The sequence below is a fragment of the Moschus berezovskii genome, chromosome 6 (assembly GCF_049115385.1).
Source record: "Moschus berezovskii isolate FMDL1 chromosome 6, NW_MosBer_1.0, whole genome shotgun sequence".
In the NCBI taxonomy this organism is placed as follows: Eukaryota; Metazoa; Chordata; class Mammalia; order Artiodactyla; family Moschidae; genus Moschus; species Moschus berezovskii.
In genome coordinates, this window is record NC_142465.1 from 110,921,747 (window position 1) to 110,940,603 (window position 18,857).

Sequence of the window (18,857 nt, forward strand, 5' to 3'; positions counted from 1 at the left end):
CTCGCCTGGCACAGGGCAGCACTTTTAACAGAGAAACGCGATCATTCTTAATAAGAACCCATGATGTCGGTTATCTGGTGCCCGGCACCTTGTGTGACGGGGAAGCCTGTGAACCCCATGATCAAAATCGTCTTGTTACAGGTGCAAGCAGGTGGTCCACGGGCCTAGAGGGTGTACCAGGCAAATGCTGGCCACTTACCCAGATAGGGGACCATCTGTGATTTTATTTAAAAGCAACAGCAGTGCTGCATGGGTGGGGGTGGGGGTGAGGGTCAGGCACTTAAAGGAGGAAAGCCATGTGCCGGTAATTAACTTACCTCTGAGACACACTTTAAAGGGAACAAAACAGGGCAGGATGCAGGACAGTGTATACCGCACCTTAGCAACTGGTTGTTACCAGATGTAACAAGCAGAAACAGTAATACGTATGTGTGTATGAATGTGTATGTACACATGTGTGTGTAGTCTTTTTCTCTTAAAAGACTAAACCATTTCTGGAAGGAAAAGCATGAACCTGATGATACTGGACGCCTCCAGGGTGAGGAACTGGACGGGTGGGGAAAGGAAAATGTTCTCTGCACACCTGTTCACCCTTTGAAGCTGGGATTGCTGCTTAAGTTCACCCCACATCTTTCCAGGATGCAGCCACCGAAAGGTCACCCAGAGTGTAGGGGACAGTAGAAACACCTGTGAATCCCAGTGGGCTGGCGAAGGTTCAGACAAAGCTCCCAGAGTCTCCTGCCTCGGGCCCCCCACCCCCCAAAATACCACCCACCTGACTCGGCCACCTCAGAGATGGGCACCCCCTGCTCTTGGGACATGAAGCCCAGGATGGAGAAGATGGCAAACCCGGCCACGAAGCTGGTGCCGCTGTTGAGGAAGCAGAGCGCGATGCTGTCCCTGCGGGCGGGGTGGGGCGGGGAACAGACGGTCAGCAGGGCTCCCAGCGCCTCTGGCCAGGACCAGGGACCCCAAGGGACACCGCCTGCCCAGCAGGGGCAGAGGGCACCCAAGGGGCTAGTCCTGAGCCCCGACCCACGGTCATCCTGGAAGAGTGAGGCCCCAAGGAGGAGTAACAGCGTCTGAACCTCACCCACAGACACACAGCCTCCCTCTCCCACTGTGCCGTCACCGTGCCTCCTGGGACACCACCCTCATGACTCAGCCCAGCCCGCACATTAATGGAGGGGATAGGGGCACCCAGGCTACAGTGAGTTCCTTACTCACCCAAGTTTCAGTTTTGAAATGCATGATGTGATTCTGTTTAGCTAGTACTAAAACTGGCTTAAATTCTCTGACATAACCCAGGTGGGCCCGCGGGAACCATGTGGAGGGGATAGAGCAGGCAGGACTGGGCTGCTCTGTGTGACCCAATCCCGGGCAGGTCTGCTTGCACAACTGTGCCCACTGCCCTCTACATGAGCCCGGGGCTGGGTTTCCCAGCCAACCTCAATTATCCCGTCCTCCAGGGAGCAATCGCTTGCCGGCGCTGCCCCCAACTCCTCTCACCACCTGGCAACCCTGGGGGATTGACTGGAGAGTGGGGTGAAGGCAGGTGGGTGTGGGGGTCGTCCCTGGCCTGGCCCACCTGGAGGGGCAGGCGCCCAGGCCCCGCGTCTGCTCACCTATAGCAGTTGTTGTGATACTTGTTGTAGCTGCCCAGGGCCGTCAGGCACCCTAGGCAGATGGCAAAGGAGAAGAAGATCTGGGTCCCCGCGTCCATCCACACCTACGCAGAGAAAAGACAAGAAAGCTGCCCCTCTGAGGTACGCACAGGCCCATGGCCGAGCCAGGCTGGAGATACTGAGCCCTGCCCTCAGCCAGGGCAGACAGCCCTGAGACCATGCTGTCCCAATGGGCTCAACTTCCTGGGCCCCTAGATGGGGTTTCTTGGGCACCACCGGGATGGCACGGGTATCAGGACTTAAGGACCCACAGTGGAGGCTGGCGGGCAGGTGCTGTAGAACCAAATGAGGCCTGGGAACTTTCCTGGTGTCCAATGGTTAAGTGCCAGGAGCCAGCGAGGAAAATCCTACCCGTGGCAAAGGTCAACTGGGGAAGAGGCCTGACGGGCAAAGGCTAATCAAGACTCGAGGAACCCCCTGGACTTACCCGAGCATCTACCCCAAAGAAAACCAGAGTCTGACTGCCTTACTATCTTACGTCTCTTACCAAGTCCTCTAATACTTACGGGGGCTTTCCCCCAACCACCTTTCTCTGAAAACATTAATTCAGAGCTGTAGTTAAAAAGTTCTCCTCGGCTTAATAGGAGTGTTCCAATCCAAGCCCCTCTGATAGCTTTCTAACTTGCCTGACAAGTTTGTCCGGGCTCTTACAACTATGAATGTGACTGTTTACAGCCTCCCAGCCATGCAAGGACAGAAAGCCTAATATTCTAAAATACAGGAATTTGTTGAAGAAGTTAAAATCATTAGAATAGTACTAAAAAAGATTTCATTGTTGAATCAATGCTTGCTGCAAAGTTTCCATATTTTCTATCTATTGTATCCTTGGAAATAAATTAATCACATATACAGAAAATAAGTAGTAGCCTTTGATTTAACCACATCAGATCTTAAGTTAATAAATTCTTTTATTGTAGCTCACTACACCCTTGCCTTAAAGGAATGTGACCTTGTCATGTGTCTTTGGAGAATAGCGCCTGACTTTAGGAAAATCACCTTGAAAGAATATAAGCCTTTTTCTAGCTGACTAACCTTTGTTAGGAGAGAGGGCCATAAACTGTTAGCAGGCTCCTGGCCAGAAGATGATGTAAACCACCTAAAACTTTTGTATATCATGAGACATACAAAAATAAGCCCTGATGCTGATAAGGGTCAAGATTGCTGACCCCGTGTGATTTTGCCGTGACTCTATACCTCCCTTTCTCTATTTTTTATGTGCACAACTTAGGGTATAAAAGCAGCATTGGAAAATACAGTTTTGGGCCTTGCTCACTGAAGCTCGGTCTCCCCGTGTCGTTTTTTCTCCTTTTCTCTATTCTCCTTTTTCTGGTTGAGATCCTTGAAGCGCTGCGCCCTCTGCGTTTACTTATCTGCCTGGGCTTCTAAGACTCACTCGAGGGGGTGCCCTGGTGGGGTGCCTCCAGTGATTCGAGAGGGTGCCTGCGGCCTACGTAAACAGAGCACACCCTATGCTGGGGTTTCATTGGTTTCCTGCGTAAACCAAGGGATCATCAGCCCCTGTCTCTCTCTCTCTTTCTCTCTCTCTCGCTGACGCCGACGCCATTCATCCCGAGGATACCGTGGGTCCATATCGAGGCAGGTCCCCGATAGTTAAGACTCTCTGCTCACAATGCAGAGGGGGCCCTGGGTTCAATCCCTGCACAGGGAACTAGATCCCACATGCAGCAAAAAAAAAAAAAAATCTTCATGTTGAAAGTAAGACTCAGGGCAGTTAGATACAAAACATAAAACAAACAAGCACAAAGAAGTGAGGCTGGGCCCTGTGCTGCTGTAATGGAAACAAAGCCCGGGGCTCAGCCCCCACTTTCTCCCACCCCAGACCCTGGGTGATGTGCCCAGTTTGGAAGGAACCCAGGAACAGTCTTTCTGGGGATGCGGGTCCTCAATGTCAGAGCCTTCACGGGCGTGTGTCCCACATGCCTCAAAACTCTCTGAAAACAGAGGAGGGATCCTCCACTCACAAAACATCCAGAGGGTAAAGAGACGTCATCTCTAAAGGGCTGTGTGCTCCTGGGGGAAGCCGGAGCTCGGTAAACACAGGGCACGGCTGTCCCTCTTATTATCTCAGCTGCCGGCCCGGCCTGTGCACGCTGTGATTTAGATTTCACAGCTAGAATAACATCCCAAAGAGAAAGAAGATCAAGGCGAACGGAGCTCAGCAAGGCTGCAGATCCACAGGAGGTGGGGGTCCTGGGGCCACAGACCCTCCCCAGGTACCTCCTGCCTTCAGGGGACGTGAGCACCGAGCTGTGGCCACGGACATCGCCAGGCTGGTGGCGGGGTCCCCACTTCTGGTCTCACCCTCCACAGTAGCCCCCAAACAGGTCCCTGCTGTCCTTCCACTAAAATCAGGCTCCCTATGCCCACGGGCACCAAAGCCTCAGCTGCTCAAGTACACAGCTCCTCAGCCCCTGCCCACCCCTCCTGCCTCCCAAACCACCATGACCACCCTCGACCTCCCTTGCTCCTGCTCTCACCGCTCACTCCCCCCAAATGCCCCCCTTTCCTTGCTGCTCTGGCAGGTCCGAGGGACCCCATGCCAGCTGCCTGCCTCAGAATACAGATTCCTCAACCAGCATGCCAGCTGAGACCCTGAATTGGCCTAGAGCAGAACCCAGAATCCTGTATGGTTTCAGAGCCTCCTGGGGAACCCCAGTGTGTAGCCCAGAAGTGGGGATCGCGCCCTTCCAGCCTCTGAGAACTGGAGTCCACCCCGGCGCTCTCGCCTCCTGCTCTCTTTCCACTTCTGCGGGGCCGGAGACAGGCAGGAAAGACGGTGAAGAGACGGGGGCCATGCCTGACCATCTGTGCCTCCTGCCCACCAGGACTCCCAGGGCATTTGGGAGGCAGGAGCTGCCACCTGGGGCAGGGGGTCCTCAGCAAGAAGCACGGAGGAAGGCCCCCAAGGGGGCAGGTCCAGAAAGGAGCTAGCAGGCAAGGTCGACCACCCCAGGGGAGATGACGATGCGGAGAGGGAAGGGGGGCCTCGGGATTTATTTCAGAAGCAGGAGAAGGAAAGGGCAGGCATGGGAGAAGCCGAGCGGGGGTACCAGGGTTGGCCCACAAGACTCTGGGGACACCACAGGCGGAGGTCATGCCTCAGGGAGTCCAGTGCCTCCTTTGCGGCATCTCAAACCCTTTCCTCTTCTAAAACTGCCCCAGAGACTGTGAGGAGCGTCCTCCCAGGAAAACCCAGTGGTCTCTGGTCTGAAGGTCACTCGTCCGCTCCCTTCATTATGGCAGCCTCAAGGGTGGGTCGATGAGGCAAGAGGCTCTGAGCTCGAACAGAAAGGATAAGGGGGGACTGCCCTGGTGATTTGGTGGTTAAGAATCTACCTGGCAATGCGGGGGGGATACGGGGTCGATTCCCAGCTGGGGAACTAAAATTTCACAGGTTTTGGAGCAACTAAGCCTGTGGGCCACAACTGAAGAGCCTGTGCTGCAAAGAAAGAGCCCGCGCGAAGCAGTAGGAACCCCACCTGCTACAGTTGAGACCTGCTCGGTGCGCTCCGGCGCGCAGTCCTGTCCGACTCTCTGAGACCCCATGGACTGTAGCCCACCAGGCACCTCTGTCCATGGGATTCTCCAGGCAAGAATACTGGAGTGGGTTGCCATTTCCTCCTCCAGGAACTAAGACCTGACAAAGCCAAAATAAAATAAATAAATAAAAAGAAAGAAAGAATCAGGGGGGTCTCTCCAGGCAGGTCATCCAGGACCTGGCCCAGCCTCGGGCCCTGGAGGTCCACTCCCATGCCTGGTGGGGCCCACGGTCTACATGGGAAACTCTTTTTCCTCGGAGACATTCCCATGGTTGCCCACAGGCAGATCCTGTTGTTAGGAAGTATTTTGAATTTGGGTTTGGGAAGAAGAAATAAAGGAAAACTGTGACTCGGCTGTTCACCTCACCCTCAGGGGACAGACTCAGATCAAGCTGGGAGGAGAGGTTGATGAAAACAGAGGAAAAGGAAGCAGGAGGCCTGAGGGTTCAGAGTGCAGGGGTCAACCCCGCAATTGTGACCCAGGCCCCTGGCTAGTGAGTTGGCTTGCAGCTGCTCTGGGCTGGCCTGCTGGGGTAGGGGAGCCGCAGGCTGAGGGCGGAGTGGGGAAGAGCCAGAGGACAGCAGGGTAAGTCATTCTGTTCCCACTACAGCCCAGCTGCCACCTGCCTGGGGCAGGAGCCCTGGTTTCCAGAACAAAACTCCATGTGCTTGGCTGGTGCAGAAGATTGCCTGACAAAACAGGTGTGAAAACAACTTGGCCAAGTGTGGGTTAAAAAGAAGTCTTGGAGTCGGGGATGGGGGAAGAGAAAAATTTCTAGAAGATCCAGGAAAGATGTTTTTCAACCCGGAGTCCAACCCCAAGAGCTACTATATTTACTGTTTTCAGGAAGGCAATTATGGAACAGAAAAAGCCTGGGCTTTGGAGTCACGTTGTTTTCATTTCATAACTCTGTTCATTACTTGCTGTGTGACCTTAGGCAGATCACTTAACCTCTCTGAACCTCACTTGCTTCATCATGAAAATGGTAATAATAAGTGAAATAAAAAGGGGGTATATTAATAGATAAACTAACAAATAAAAATAAAATAGTGTATGTCAAATGCCTAATACATAAAGAAATACTAGTTCCCTATCCCACCTCAGGGCTTCCCTGGTAGCTCAGCTGGTAAAGAATTCGTTTGCAATGCAGGAGACCCTGGTTCAATTCCTGGGTTGGGAAGTTCCCTGGAGAAGGGATGGGCTACCCACTCCAGTATTCTTGGGCTTCCCTGGTGGCTCAGTTGGTAAAGAATCCACCTGCAACGTAAGAGACCTGGGTTCAATCCCTGGGTTGGAAGATTCCCCTGGAAAAGGGCATGGCAGCCCACTCCAGGATTCTTGCCTGGAGAATCCCCATGGACAGAGGAGCCTGGAGGGTCACAAAGAGTTGGACACAACTGAGTGACTCAGCACAGCACAGCACGGTGGGCTATTTGCTGTTGCTGTCATTTGAAAGAAGCAACTTGCCTTCCAGTGACGATGAGGTTCCCTAGGTCTCAATGTGCGACCTCAAAATAAAAAGCCTTGTTCTAATTAATGGCTCCAGCCTCCCCCCCAAAATAAACCCTCCCAAGAATAGCTTAACACAGAGTTTTAAGGTGTCCAACAAGGGTTCTCTGGACACCTTGTCCCCAACCCCTGTCCTTACCGATCTACCAGAGTGCAATGGACAGACAAAAAGGCTCAGGGTGGGTGAGGGAAAGAAACAGGGCCTGAAGCCAGCACACGCACCAGCAGAGCCCCCGCGGCTGCCCCCAGTGGGACGGAGTCGGTGCTGGGGAGCCCAGGGGAGGCGGCAGCCCACCCACCGCGTGGCACCCTGGCAGACAGAGAAACCCGGCCGTGTCTCCGCCTGGCCTCTGCTCCCAGACCGAGGGCTTGACAGACAGAAGCTCTGGTCTTTGTGCCGTAGGAATTTTGCACCTTTCTCAAGTGCCAGGCAAACACAGGCTAGAACTGTCACACTTCCTGGGGAGCGCCAACTGGACTTCATCAGGACACTGGCCGGGACATCCCGCCCCACAGGAGGCCAGGACCAGCAGCCAACATGGCTGCTCGCAAGCTCAGGACCAAGCCTGGCTCTGGAAACATCTCCCTCCATGGCCTCGGAGGACTCTGAGGGCATCGGCTCCCTGCACGGCCTGCAGCTGTCCGGGGTTGGAAGGACAGTGTCCTGGAGAGGAGACTGAAAGAGCTCTTCGTCCCTGCAGTAGCCAGACAGAATTATGGCCTTTTAACTCTCAGAGTTGCATGCTCTCTGGTCCTCCCGCTTCATATTTGTTGGCAGCTGTTATACGTGGTTTTGGAGAAGACTCTCAAGAGTCCCTTGGACAGCAAGGAGATAGAACCAGTCCATCCTAAAGGAAATCAGTCCTGAATACTCATTGGAAGGGCTGATGCTGAAGCTGAAATGCCAATACTTTGGCCACCTGATGCAAAGAACCGACTCATTGGAAAAGACCCTGATGCTGGGAAAGACTGAAGGCAGGAGGAGAAGGGAATGACAGAGGATGAGATGGTTGGATGGCACCACTGACTCAACGGACGTGCGTTTGAGCAAGCTCCGGGAGATGTTGAAGGACAGGAGAACCTGGTGTGCTGCAGTCCATGGGGTCACAGAGCGTCGGACATGACTGAGCAACTGAATAACAATAGCAGCAAAGGTGGGGCTACTTCACTGGTTGGCGGTGAGGATGAGCTGAAATAGTACACGTGAACCTCTTAACGATGCCAGGGCCGTGGCAGGCGCTCAGCAGTTGTCGGCTACGCACAGCTGGTCAGCACGAACAGGGCATCGATCAGAAAAGCCAGCGGTCAGTTCCAGAGATTCTGGACCCTGTCTCCCTTTCTTTTTTCATTCCACCTGCCCGTCTCCCTGTCTATCACCCCTCCTTCTTCCTGCCTGGCCCCCAAGCAAAGACCTTGCGGCTCAGCCACTGGTCCTCGCCGTGCTCCAGAACCACGCCGTGCTCCAGCAGCTCCTCCTGCGTGAAGGATCCACGCCAGACCCACACCTGGCTCCTCTCCCCCCAGGCCTTGCCCAGCTCTGCTGCTGCACCGCCTCCAGCTTGCTGCCTGGTCCCACCACAGGGTTCCCTGTGGGTCTCAGCCTGCTGTTACTTCCATGTGAGCCTGGGCCCCGTCTGCTCATCTGCGCTGCGAGGAGTTTGCACAGACATCTGGGGTTTTCTAGCTTCGGCAGCTGCCGTTCTATAGTTTGGCTCCACAGCCTGACTGTGACTCCTCGGGCCCAGGTGGAGATGAGGCAGCTGTGTCTGTCTCTATCTGTCTCAGAAACGAGTGCGGGAGGGCACGCTCACATCCCACCAGAGGTCGTGAAGGAACCCTAGGGCTGAGGCTGGGGCAACATCTGGGCTCAAGTGGTCTGGCTGCTTCTGGGGCCCACGGCAACCCCAGGACCCAGGATGGAAGAGCTTGCAGTCCATTTTGCGGGGGACGGGAGGCTGGAGATTAGTCACCCCAACCTCTGCACAAGGAACAAGGGGAGCCACTGCCTTCGTGGGGGAGGGGCCGTTCCGTCCTCTTCTGCTCTCCTTGCCGCTGCCTTTACTACTAAAATGTTCGAAAAGCTGTTTGGTTGCTGGTCTGCCCTGAGCTGGATGACACTTTCAGGGACGTGGCCCCTCCCCACCGAGCAAAGGAGGCTCCTGGGAGGTGACCTTTGATGGGGGGAAGGGGGCAGGGGGTAGCCCAGTGTGTGGGGCTCTGGGCTTCCCTCACCCATGGCCTCTTCCACCTCCACACCTCCTGGCTTAGCATGCATTTGCATCCTAAGTCGCTCAGTCCTGTCTGACTCTTTGTGACCCCATACATTGTAGCCTGTCAGGCTCCTCTGTCCACGGGATTCTCCAGGCAAGAATGCCGGAGCAGGTTGCCATGCCCTCCTTCAGGAGATCTTCTTGACCTGGGGATGTAACCCTAGTCTCCAGCACTGACAGGCCGGTTCTTTACCACTAGCGCCACCTGGGAGGCCCTTCAAAACAGCCGGGCAAAAAGGAGGCGAGAAGCTGGCAGAGGCTTCTCACAACAGGCCTTGCAGTCCAAACCCTCGGTCAGCAAGCACCCGCTCATGGAGGGTGGCCCGAAGGAAGGGCCAGGAGGGACAGGGAGGTGGGGTGCAGCCCTCCGGACAGCAGGCAGGAAACTCAACACCAGCCAGCTGGCTCCAGGCGGGGCGGGGACACGGCCAGGGGTGGGCCATGTGGGCAGAGAGGGGGAAGCGGAGGGCTGGCGGAGGGTCAGGGGAGACAGGCTGCCCAGTGTGAAGGGAGGTGCCAAGCAGGGGTGGGAGGTGGGGCAGGGGAGAGCCTGGAGAAGGGCTTTCAGGACCTTCAGCCCCCGAGGGACCCCCTGGGCTCCCTAGCAGCTGTAAAACTAGCAGGGGAACACAAACAGCTGCCAGCAGATGTTTGGAAATATCCCCCACCATAGACGCCGGAGATGGAGCAGAGATGCCCACACAGAACACAGGGGCAGCCCTCGTTGGCGGCGATTTCTTACCTGGGGGTCCCAGAGACGTGTGAGGTTTGGGTACAGATAGAACTGAATTCCTTGGGCTGCCCCGGGCAGTGTCACCCCTCGAATCAACAGGACCACCAGCATGAGGTAAGGGAAGGTGGCCGTGAAGTACACCACCTGCACCAAGGCGATGGAAAGACACAGAAGCCGTGAGGGGGGCGGCAGGGGCTGGAGGAGCGGTGACCCCGCGGGAGAGGTCACGGAGCCGGCTGCTCCCCCCTCCCACTCACCCCTCAGCCAGCAGCTGTTCAGGCCTGTCTGCCCTCTGCCTCCGGCCACAACCCAACGCCTCCCTCCCCATCTCCGTCTCCCCTCCCCATTTCTGGCTCCCCTCCCCCTCTCTGTCTCCCCCTCCCCCTCTGTGTCTCCCCTTCCCCTTCTCTGTCTCCCCCTCGCCCTGTCTCCCCTCCCCCTCTCTGTCTCCCCTCCCCTCTCTGTCTCCCCTCCCCCTCTCTCCCCCTCCTCCTCTCTGTCTCCCCCTCCCCCTCTCTCTCCCCCTCCTCCTCTCTCTCCCCCTCCTCCTCTCTCTCCCCCTCCTCCTCTCTGTCTCCCCCTCCCCCTCTCTGCCTCCCCCTCCCTTCTCTGTCTCCCCCTCCCCCTCTCTGTCTCCCCCTCCCCCTCTCTATCTCCCTCCCTCTCTCTGCCTTCCCTCCCTCTCTCCCCCTCCCTCTCTCTGTCTCCCCCTCCTCATCTCTTCTCCCCCTCCCTCTCTGTCTTTCTTCCATTTCACTTCCCCAAATAGGACATGTGACTGAGCCCAGGAAAGGCACAGAATCAAGCAAGCAAGGGCCAAGCAATCTTCGTGGGGTAATTCTCTCCCTTCTCCGACTAGGTACAACTTGAGGACCCCTTGTTGGCTGAGCTCCCCCGGCAAGGGCAGAGGGTCCCGGGAAGGGAGGGGCCCAGGGCTCTCTGACACAGACCTTGCCCGTAGACTTGACGCCCTTCCAGATGCAGAAGTAGCAGACGACCCAGGCAAGCAGAAGGCACAGGGCCAGTTCCCAGCGCAGGGCCCCCAGGTGCTGGATGCCCTCCGAGATCTTCAGGACCCGCCGCCTGGGGAGAGAGGGGTGAGCTGCCGGCCTCAGCTCCCTGGGCAGCGGAGTCGGCCTCTCACTCTGATCTGAAGAAGGCTCACCGGCTCCTTCACTCTGACCCACGAGGCTCTCCTTTGCCCAGAGATGGGGATAGACAGAAAGGGAGGCAAAGACAAACTGTTCCCAGGTAAGTTTATTCTGCCAGGCTGAGTGCAACTGAACCTAGAGAAGGGGATGCAAACGTATTCTCTGAGCTGGACTGTGACGATGCTTTGATGTTAGGAATCATATGTTAGGTGAATGTCAGTATTGGGGGGAAGGAGCAGTAGAGGTAACTGACAAGGAGCTGGGGAAGAGGGTGGACACTCATGGGGATGGCCCCGGGGGAGGGGAGACAAGCCCAGCCTGAGGACAGTCCTGCATTAACCCCAGATACAGGCACAAGGGAAAAGCCACTTGGATGGTGGGGCCACTACAGGAGGAAGCAGAAATTCGTCCCTTGCCGTCTGTGGAGTCACCACCGTATGAACCCACCCCCGTGCCCTGGACACACTGTCCACACTGGATGAAGGAAGAAAGGGCCTCACTTACTCCCAGAACTCGATGACGGGAGAGGTGGCATTCTCAGCGGTCGCATTCAGAGAGCCATTGGTCCGCTGGAACTCCACGCAGCGCTCTATGGGGTGACCAGGGGTCGGGGGAGCAAGAGAAAGATCACTGGTCAGTGTGACCAGAGAGTGGGGGGAACTTTAGGAGACTGGAAGGAAGGTGTCTGGGCTGAAGTTATCCAAACAAAACAGCCTCAGAATGACACACGAAAGACATAATAACCTCATCAAACCCACGGCGCCCTTTCCCACTTCTCCATTGCGGAGGGTGGCAGGGTAGGATGGCGGGGTGGGGAGGGGGCGCATAGCTGCACGTTCTAATTAAAGCAAGACCAGGCAGCATCAGCATAGATGTTTTGCACACTGCTTCATATAGACAAATATTTCTGGGCCACCATCCTGGATGGACTCACGACCTTTGAGAAACTATCAGGACGCCATCTGGGGAAGTGGTGCAGTCATGACTAAAAGCAGGGGTACAGGTCAGGAGGCTCTGGCTTGAATCCCACCCCCCACCCACCCCCACTCCCCCCCTACCCCCACTCCCCCACCCACCCCAGGTTATCCACTGAGAGGCTCTCTAAGCCTCAGTCCTGTCGGCTCTAAATGCATATTAGAAGAGCCGTGTGCAGGGCCGATAAGGGGATTAAATGAAAATGAAAATCCAGGGCGCTCCATAAATAGTGGTTCTCAATTACCCCTCTGTGCCTTCAGACTTTTCACAAAGTGTTCACACCCTTCTTTGCATTTTATCAGGACAACAATCCTGGGAAATAGTAAGATAGAGAGCATTTTCCCCACTGCATGCACAAGAAAGCTAATCTTCTCAGAGATGACTTGTCATCACCCATCTGTGAGGAAGTGAGCGCTGGGGTCCTGCTCAGCAAAGTGTGTTAAGTTCCACCTGCAGAGGATCTGGGATCTGGGGGCTGCCCTGGGGGTCCAGTGGTTAAGAATCCAGCTTCCGATTCAGGGGATTCGGGTTTGATCCCTGGGTGAGGAACTGGTCCCTGGCCAGGCTTCCCTAGTAGCTCAACTGCTAAAGAACCCATCTGCAATGCAGGAGACCCTGGTTTGATTCCTGGGTCAGGAAGATTCCCTGGAGAAGGGACAAGCTACGCACTCCAGTATTCTTAGGCTTCCCTGGTGGCTTAGCTGGTAAAGAATCAGCCTGCAATGTGGGAGACCTGAAATCCATCCCTGGATTGGGAAGATTCCCCTGGAGGAGGGCATGGCAACCTACTCCAGTATTCTTGCCTAGAGAATCTCCATGGAAAGAGGAGCCTGATGGGCTACAGTCCATGGGGTCACAAAGAGTTAGACACGACTGAGCGACTAAGCACAACACAGGGAACTAAGATCCCACATGCCTAGAAGCAGCTAAGCCTGTGGGCCACACCTAGAGAGCCCATGAGCAGCAACAAAGACCCAACAGCCAAAAATTTTAAAAAAGCGGGGAGGAGGGAGGGAGAGGGAGTGGGAGGGGGAAACAAAGAGAGGAGAAGAAAAAGCACAATAAAGAAAACATCAGAACAGAGCAAATTTTTAAAACTTGATTCAGTCCACAAGTATGTTTTGAGAGCTCAGGATATAGCACACAGCACTAAGCACAAACCAAACCAACCAAGAGAAAAAGCTGCATGAATGCCAGGGCCTGGGGCCGGGACAGGCACTAGCAGACACATTGAGCAGAACCTAGTGGATCAGTGACCCTCAGGGAGGGACATCCAGGATTGGACTTCTCACTTGAAAAGTAGTGGCACGGAGGTGGTGGCAGAGAGGAACAGAGGAAGGAAGGCCTGGAGAGACAGCACAGTCTGGGGGCGAGGGGGGCCTAGTGGCTGCCGGGCCAGACGGCACCAAGGACATTCATCACCCCAGACGGCTCTTCCAGACAGCACTACTCCAGGCGACTTTTAATTTTATCTTTGACTTAATGTTTCCGTTCCGTTCAGTCGCTCAGTCGTGTCCGACTCTTTGCGACCCCATGGACTGTAGCCTACCAGGCTTCTCCCTCCATGGGATTCTCCAGGCAAGAATACTGGAGTGGGTTGCCAATGTTTACTTTCTATTTATTGGGCTTCCCTTGTGGCTTAGCTGGTAAAGAATCTGTCTGCAATGCAGGAGACCTGGGTTCGATCCCTGGTTTGGGAAGATCCCCTGGAGAAGGGAAAGGCTACCTACTCCAGTATTCTGGCCTAGAGAACTCCATGGACAGTCCATGGGGTCACAAAGAGTCGGACACGACTGTGTGACTTTCACTTTCACTTTCTATTTATTAGACTCAGTAGTTCTATGGCCTTATGGGCTCCTGTCTTAAAATGGAACCACAAGAGACGATCACTTGCTATTGTAAATGACAGAGATACTGTATAAAATGGCGTATCCCCTGGTTCAGTCCAGATGAACTGAGAGTTGAAAAGGCCTAAAATAGTATCAGAAAGAAGACATGAGAAACAAATAAATTAAACAATATATACATATATAATAATATAATATATGTGTATTGTATATATGTATTGCATACAATATATCCATATATATAATATATGTATTGCATACAATATATACATATATCAAACTAACCATGTCTCAGATCACATAAAGGGCTAAACTGCACTAAATGAAGTCAGTTCTGTCTTCATAATACATGCATTTATAATGTGTTTGATGGAACCCATGAATTTTTTATGAAGTCTGTAGGGCTTTTCTGGTGGCTCAGTGGATCGTGGGTTTGACCCCTGAGTCTAGATGATCTTGCATGCCGAAGAACAACTAAGCCTGTGTGTCACGGCTACAGAGCCTGTGCTCCAGAGACTGGGAGCCGAAACTAGTGAGCCCACGTGCTGCAGCTACCGAAGCCTGTGTGCTGAGAGCCCATGCTCCCCGGCAAGAGAAGCCACCACAGTGAGAAACCCAGGCACCAGAACTAGAACGTAGCCCCTGCTTACCACAAGGAGAGAAAAGCATTTGCAGCAGCAAAAACCCAGCGCAAGCAAAAAATAATTAAGTAAAATTGCTTTTTAAAAAAAGGTCTGAGATATTTTCCCTGTGATGCTGGTGGATCCTCGTTCTTATCGTAAGACCTCCGTGATGTCCTTGGAAGACTTCTAGAGCATCCCAAGTGCAGGGTGGGGGCCTGGGTCCCAGGGTACAGGGACGATCCCTCTCCCTGGTCACCGCGGCCAAGCAGGAGGGGGTGACCTCACCCGTGTTCCAGTCGTGGCGGCAGCTCCCCCAGGGCAGGTCGACGGTAAAGCTGCTGAAGAGGTAGAAGAGGGCCCAGGCCAGGACGATGATATAGTAGATGTTGAGGAGGGTGACGATCATCTGGGAGGCGTAGCCGATGCCTGGTGGGGGCGGGGAGGGGACGGACCGGGCTGGGGCACTGGGCAGGTGTCCCACTCTCCTGCCCACCCCTGCTCAGGAGAGGGTTTGTTCTCCACTGGGAGTGTCCTAAGACGTGGGATTCGGGACCCGGGCTTCCTGCTCTCCCCACCCCTGCTGCCCCGCCCTGCTTCCTGTGAACTCGCATCAGCCTTGGTGCTGAAACTTCACTGTTTCCAATTGCAAGCATTTTACACACACGTAAGGCTAACTCCGAGATTCCAATAACTTGTGTCCCCTGGAATTCATCTGATCTATTTCTGAAGTATAAAAACCCGTGCTGAGCTGAGAGCAGGAAGAGACAGTTCACAGAGGAGCAAGTGCAGGTGGGGAATGAACGTCCTCAAAATGCTCTCACGCGCCCTCATCCTAGGCGTGCAAACTGAAGCGCCGAGGAGGCAACATTCTGCATCCGTAACACAGTGACCATCTCTACAGGTGCTGTCACTAGGTGATTTCCAAACTTAGGAGAATTACCCGGCGATATTTTTAAAATCCAAAAGCCCAGCCTAGATGCCAGACCAATTTAATCACAACCTCTGGGGGTGGGGTACAGGCCTCAGGATGTTTTGAAGGTCCCAGGGTGTCTCCAATGTGCCGACACGTTTGGGAACTAGGGTTATAACTCCGAGCTGTTAAAGATATGGGCGAAAGTCCTTACTCAAGTTCATTGACTACATCAGTATAACACTTTCATAAGCCAGATCAAGAGACATCAACTTGGTTGTCCATTTGATCCCATGATTCTGAACTTGGGAATTTATCCCAAAGAAATAATTTCAAAAAGAGGGGGGCTATTTCTACCAAGATACACGATAGCAGGGTATAACAATTTTATAAGTGATCAAAAATAAGCAAAACGCCCAGAACAGAGAACTGTTAAGTAAATTTTGATATATGCATCTGATGAAAGTTTATGCAATCCAATGATTGCTGTGTAGAAAATGGAAAATAACACTAACTAAAACAGAAACACAAATAAGTAAGAAAAAATTCTTAAAAATAAAAACGAAGAAAAAAAACTGTATATTTCAAACTAACAGATACATAAATTTTAATATAGAGAAAGAAATAGTGAAGTAAACCTCTCCAAACTGCAAACAACCCAAATGTTCTTCAAAGGGTGAATGGTTAAATAAATCATAGTACATTCACCCACGCATGGAACACGGCTCCGTAATAAAAAGGAAAGAACCACTGATACCAGGAGCTTCCCAGGTGGCGACAGTGGTAAAGCACCCGCCTGCCGGTGTGGGAGATGTAAGAGACGTGGGTTCGATCCCTGGGTCGGGAGGAGCCCCTGGAGGAGGGCATGGCAACCCACTCCAGTGTTCTTGCCTGGAGAATCCCACGGACAGAGGAGCCTGGCGGGCTAGTCCATGGGGTCACAAAGTCGGAAACAACTGAAGTGATTTAGCACACACACACACACACACACACACACACACATGCGCTGATACCAGAGCAATCTGGGTGTATCTCCAGGGCATGATACTGAGTGAAACAGTGGATCTCAAAAGTCACACACTGCGTGACTCCATTTAATAGCGTTCCCCAATGACAGAATCAGAGATAGAGAACAGATCGATGGTTGTCAGAGGTTAGGGATGAGGACAGGGAGGGGGTAAATGCAACTATAAAGGGGGAGTAGGGTGGAGATCTCTGTAGTCATGGAACAGTGTTGGTGGTCGCACAAATCCACACAAGTGATACAATCACACACAATTACACATACATACCCTCACACAAGCGAGTGCATGGAAACGGGTGGAACCTGAACAAAGTCTGTGGATGGGATCAATGTCCATTTCCAGGTTTTGACATTGTTCCATAGCTATATAAAATTTTTACCATGAAGGAAAACTGGGTGATGGGTACATGTGACACTCCTGGGCTACTTTTGCAACTTTCTGTGAACATATAATTATTTCAAAATAGAAACTTAAAGAAAATCCTAAAGAGAGAGTAATATTAAAATAAAACACCCTAAGTAACTGCTGTGTCAAGATAGTAGAATTATTTATTTATTTTGGTGGTGGCTTGAGGCTTGTGGGATCTTAGTTCCCCAACCAGGGATTGAACCCAGGCCCCCAGCAGTGGAAGTGTGGAGTCTTCTTAATCACTGGACCACCAAGAAAGTCCAAAGATAGTAGAATTATTAATGGATTTTTTTTCTCATTAAAATTCTTTTTAGAGACTTCCTTGATTGTCCAGTGGTTAGGACTCTGTACTCTCACTGCCGAGGGCCTGGGCTCAATCCCTGGTTGGGGAACTAAAATGCCACAAGCTTCATGGCACAGCCAAAAGAAAAAATCCCCAAACTAAAAACAAATGAAAAAACAAACAAAATCTCTTTTAAAATGCTTTCCATTGATTAAATATGTTTTTAAAAGCACAAAATTATTTGTATGCATTGCAAAATACATACAGGTACAGCTAAAACAGCTTTGCATGCTACTTATTAGCTAAAGCCTTTGTGCCACCCTCAACCCCATCTTCTCCATCCTCTGCTGGACTGAGTGACTAGTTCTCCCCACAAGTGGAGTTGTTCAGTTACTCAGTCGTGTCCGACTGTGACCCCGTGAACAGCAATACACAAGGCTTCCCTGTCCTTCACTCTCTCCCTGAGCTTGCTCAAACTCATGCCCACTGAGTCACAAGTGGAAGGTTTAATATAAAGACCCAGGGGCTTATCTCCATCAGCACTGCTGCTAAACCCCCCAGTTATTCCAAATGCAGTTTATAACCTGGTGTGGAGACTCTGGTGTCAAGCACGAGTGACTCACCCTCAAAGATGGGGCAGATCTTCCTCCAGGCAGTGATGCCCCCCTGACTGGTGTACTGGCCCAGCGCCGTCTCCAGGAGGAAGACAGGAATGCCGCAGGTAAAGAGGAAGATGAGGTAGGGGATGAAGAAGGCACCTGCAGGTGGGAAACAGGCTGTGTGTTCCTCAGCAGTAGCCTTCTTGTGGTCCAAATCCAACTCCTCCCATTACCACGACTGCTTCCAAGGCAGGGGTGGCGGGGTGCTGTGAAAAACTGGGAACACTGGTCTAGATGTCTGGAACCAAGCTGAGGTCAAGTGTCACCAAGTTACTTAGGACCTGGCCAGTCCCTTTCTTCACTCTGAAGTTTCTGTCTATACCTACCAAGGTATACTTCCCTTCAACTTCAGTTATTGCCTAAAACACACATAACCTGTGGCCATCGAAGGAGCTCCCGGAATCCCAGAAACCACAAGCATTCACAGAGCCCACAGTCCAGCATGTGTCGAAGAAATGATTGCTCTCGATGTGAGAGAGGGAGTTTTAGCAGACTGCAGTCAGATTTCCCCTCAGTAATCCTTTCTGTTTTCACAGTCATTGACTGAGACAAGTCTACTGACTCCAGAAACGCTGGCATTTTCTCCACCCTAGACCTCTATCTGCTGGCATCAGGACAGGGGGTTCATAGGACAGAGTCCCAGGGAGCAGAGATGTGCACAGAGAGGGACTTCCCCGGTGGTCCAGCGGTTAAGAATCAGCCTGCCAATGCAGAGGACATTCAATCCCGCATCGGGGAGCTATTATCTCTCATGCCTTGGGGGCAGCTAAGTACACCATGACTAAAGAGCCTGAGCACTACAGTGAAGACCCAGCACAGACGAAAAAGAAAAAAGAAATGTGCATAGAGAGACCCAAATATCTGCAGAGGGTCCCCTACTAGCTTGCAGCTGAGTACAGGTCAGTACATATGTATGAGGAAACCACCCAGGGGAGGGAAAGTATCTCTCAAAATGATTGAATCCAGTGGTGCTTATTCAGGGCTGGGACATTCCAAACATTTAAGAAAGAAATAATCCCAGTTCTGTAGAAACTATTCCAGAGAATGTAAAAGGAATTCTTTCCAACTGATTCTACAAAGCTAGCATTACCCTGATAAGAAAAGCAGGCAAAGACAAGAAAAGAAAACTATAGGTCAAACTTTCATGAACATAGATGCAAAATTCTAAAAAATTTTTAGCAAATCAGATCCAACAACATGTATTAATAAAAAGGACAA

General features: G+C 52.6%; 1 protein-coding gene and 1 long non-coding RNA gene across 3 annotated transcripts in view; one reads left to right on the plus strand and one right to left on the minus strand.

The window, feature by feature from the left end:
* Window positions 1-18,857, minus strand: part of SLC6A13 (solute carrier family 6 member 13) — a 43,999-nt gene that overhangs the window by 4,484 nt on the left and 20,658 nt on the right. For both annotated transcript variants that reach the window (XM_088837418.1, XM_055396188.2), the window contains exons 3-9: window positions 17,604-17,738; window positions 14,640-14,780; window positions 11,414-11,498; window positions 10,709-10,841; window positions 9,768-9,902; window positions 1,626-1,729; window positions 776-900 (exon numbers count right to left, since the gene is read on the minus strand). In XM_088837418.1, coding sequence (XP_088693544.1) covers window positions 776-900; window positions 1,626-1,729; window positions 9,768-9,902; window positions 10,709-10,841; window positions 11,414-11,498; window positions 14,640-14,780; window positions 17,604-17,738 — 858 coding nt within the window. The remainder of the gene's footprint in view (window positions 1-775; window positions 901-1,625; window positions 1,730-9,767; window positions 9,903-10,708; window positions 10,842-11,413; window positions 11,499-14,639; window positions 14,781-17,603; window positions 17,739-18,857) is intronic.
* LOC129536969 (uncharacterized) lies at window positions 10,455-13,360 on the plus strand. Its single transcript, XR_008681896.2, has 3 exons — window positions 10,455-10,617; window positions 10,720-11,009; window positions 11,255-13,360. It is a non-coding gene; the product is annotated as an uncharacterized LOC129536969 (long non-coding RNA).